Raw genomic sequence first — 3,111 nt, 5'->3', positions numbered from 1 at the left:
CTCCACCCCCCACCCCCAGATAAAAAGTTTACTGTACAAAGACAAAAAAATTTTTGGTATAAGCTGTTTAAAAAATATTAAGTTATTCTCTGAATGTTTTTCTTTATAGAAATACAAGTACAGAATAAAATGAAAAAAGAGAAGTGATTTTATTCCCCCAGAAGAAATCCCCAAAAAATGGAAAGCAATAAACCATAATTTTTGGGTATAGTGAGCTGAAGAAAGCTTTCAGTCACTCTCTGCGTGGTTTTTTTTCTTCATTAAAATACAAGTACAGAAAAACTTGCGCAAAAGAGCAGACTAAAATCTCCCCGCCCTCCCCCCCAAAAATCCGACCCCTTAAAATTCAGGTGTACAAAAATATAACATTATGACTACAGAAGGATGTAAAAAAAATTGTTCAGTCGCTCTCGGCAGTTGCTACAGGGGGCGGCCGTTTGTTCCTGTTCTCCGTGGCCAGTCTCTGCCGCATTTGTCGCACTTCATTGAGAAGGGCAATCTCTTTCTCATCAAAGGCACGCCTGTTCCTCTCAAAAGACACTGATGGAAATACAGAAACATTCAGTTAGGAAAGAAAAATTTCGGCATAAGTATTAAAAAACACAATACGCATCATTCGCTGGTGTGGAAAAAAAAAAGAGGCCTATTTGCACAGGATGGTTCAATCCTCTGTTTGAAATCCTAAAGTCCTTTTAAAAAAAACCAGTGATGACATCTGTATAAGGCTAGGGACACGGTGACACGGACAGGGACAGTCAGTTGCTGTCACAGCAACACATCAAAAAGCGTGCACGCCAAAACCGCTCATGATTTCTTTCAAAACACACCAACCTGGCTATGTTGAACACGGACAGGCACAGACAGCAACAGCCAGCGACAGTCAGGAAAATTCTAAAAGTGCGTGCACTACTTCTCCTGTCTGTCTGTTTCAAGGGAGTCAAATAAAGATACGATCACAGTGATTGTTCTTGTCAAGATGGAAGATTTTGAAGAGAAACTGATTGCGGTGCAAGAAAGGCCAGCAATTTATGACAAGAGCGAAAAACATCACGCTAATCGTCAAATCTTCCTCACACAGGTCTAGAAGATTTCTGAATGTTGAAGGCTGCATTCGAAAATATTCAATGAATTTTTCCTCATCATTCACAAGCTGTGGGAGGAGATGGTGAAATTCACCTAACAAAAAGCATTTTTTGTTAATAGAATGAACCGCATATCTTCGATGAGAAATTCGTGAACTTCTTAATTTCCTTCGTAACCACACTAATAATAAGAGTTTCTTCTTCTTTGTCAGCGCCATGATTGACAATGTTGCTGTCTCTTGCTGCCTGTTTGAATGTGACCACATTTCCCTGTGCCTGTCCGTCCCTGTGCGACAGCAAGTAGCTGTCCCTGTCTGCCCGTGTCACAGTGTTCATACCTTAACCGTGATAACAGTGTTGTGTCAAACAGAACATAATATACTCTTTAACATTTTAACTTCACACATTTTAAGAGCCTGTAGCTCAAAAACTACACATCCAATTACTTTGAAATGTTTACACACGTCATTCAAGCTCATTGTCGTTCATGAACTGTACTCAGTAGGGTGCACTGGTCTATCTTTTTGTCTGACGATGATATTCACAGGGTTCTGATATTTGGTCAAATACTGTGAAAATGTGTGAGTAACTTTGAAAACAAAAACTACACTTGCTAAGATGGACTCCTTCCAAATTTTTCGCCACATAAAAAAGTGGTTATCTTTATCGATTCACCATTTGGAAAATGTACATGTTTTCAGAAGAGTCCCAATTTCGACTGGAACAGCACGATGTATGGGCCAAAATCTACAGAAGACAAAACCAAAGTTTACACCCCAGCTTGCTTCAGACAAGCAAATAATTTCGGTGGAGGTTGTGTCATGGTGTAGGCTGGAATCAGTGATGTTGGAGAGACCCCACTTGAGTCTATTCGTGGAAGCATAACAGCTCAAGGCTAAATCAACCAATGTACTTTTCTTTCAAAATTAAGCCCAAAGACAAGTATTCATGTGTGATAATGCACCTGCTTATAAGGCTACTGTGATAAAATCAATTTCTCAAAACTAAAATATTCGTTCTTCTTCTGCACCCTTGACCAGCGCATTCCCTAAATCTCAATCCAATTGAGCACTTGTGGGGCATTTTAAATCACGCCATTCGTGCCTGACCACGCCTGCCCTGAACCCTTGTTCAGTAATGACAAGCCTTTAGTCAAGAGTGGAATATCATCCCTCAATACACAATACCTCGATTCATTCGGTCCATGATTCGACCATGTGAAGATGTGAACAACGTCAGATGTCATAACACGTTACTGAAAGCTGTCCCTTTTCATTTAGACCCCTAACAACTATAAGTTCAAAAGTGAAGATTAAAAACATTCTTAACTTTGCATTCCACATGTTTCCCTTGCTGTAAAATGAATGCACTGTCTTAGGTGAAACTTTCAGACATATTTGACGTGTATTAATCAAGATAATACCTTTAATATGAGGTGTGAAGTTGAAAATAATTTACTTGGGCACAATTCTGTTTTTAATTTTGTCTCAGGTGTTTCAGATCTCAGAGAAGGTGTGATAGAGTACATGTCTCCTTGGCAGAAGAAGAAGAACAGGTGGAGGAAGATGAGATGACGGTATGATGATGATGATGATGATGATGATGATGATGATGATGATGATGATGATGATGATGATGATGATGATGATGATGATGATGACAATGATGATGACGATGAAGATCATGATCATGATGAAGAAGAAGAATATGATGATGATGACAGAGGAGTAGCAAAAGGAGAATAAAATAAAGAAGAGAAAGAAGAAGTAGAGAAAGAAAAAGGATGAAGAGGAAGAGAAGCATCAAGTTTACCTTTTGACATGTCTTGCGAGGAGTCCGGAGGCAGAAGCTCAGAGCTGTTTTTCTCCATCAATTTGCGGAAGACAGACTGAGGCTCTGTAGACATAAAGTGACAGCAATGAACACGGATCAATAACATAAGCAATGTCTTTCTGAGGTAAAAAACTTACATAAAGGTAATAATCATCGAGAAAGAAACAGAGAGACAAAAAAGAGAGAGGGGGGGGGC

General features: G+C 39.3%; 1 protein-coding gene across 2 annotated transcripts in view; it reads right to left on the bottom strand.

The window, feature by feature from the left end:
* Window positions 1–75: 75 nt before the first annotated feature.
* The window catches only part of LOC101848920 (TBC1 domain family member 31), a 38,641-nt gene continuing 35,605 nt past the window's right edge, over window positions 76–3,111 (bottom strand). For both annotated transcript variants that reach the window (XM_035972612.1, XM_005109251.3), the window contains exons 23-24: window positions 2,895–2,978; window positions 76–540 (exon numbers count right to left, since the gene is read on the bottom strand). In XM_035972612.1, the coding sequence (XP_035828505.1) occupies window positions 401–540; window positions 2,895–2,978 (224 nt within the window). In that variant the 3' untranslated portion in view covers window positions 76–400. The remainder of the gene's footprint in view (window positions 541–2,894; window positions 2,979–3,111) is intronic.

This window comes from Aplysia californica, unplaced genomic scaffold, assembly GCF_000002075.1.
Source record: "Aplysia californica isolate F4 #8 unplaced genomic scaffold, AplCal3.0 scaffold00758, whole genome shotgun sequence".
In the NCBI taxonomy this organism is placed as follows: domain Eukaryota; kingdom Metazoa; phylum Mollusca; class Gastropoda; order Aplysiida; family Aplysiidae; genus Aplysia; species Aplysia californica.
This window is presented reverse-complemented; position numbering and strand designations above follow the sequence as displayed.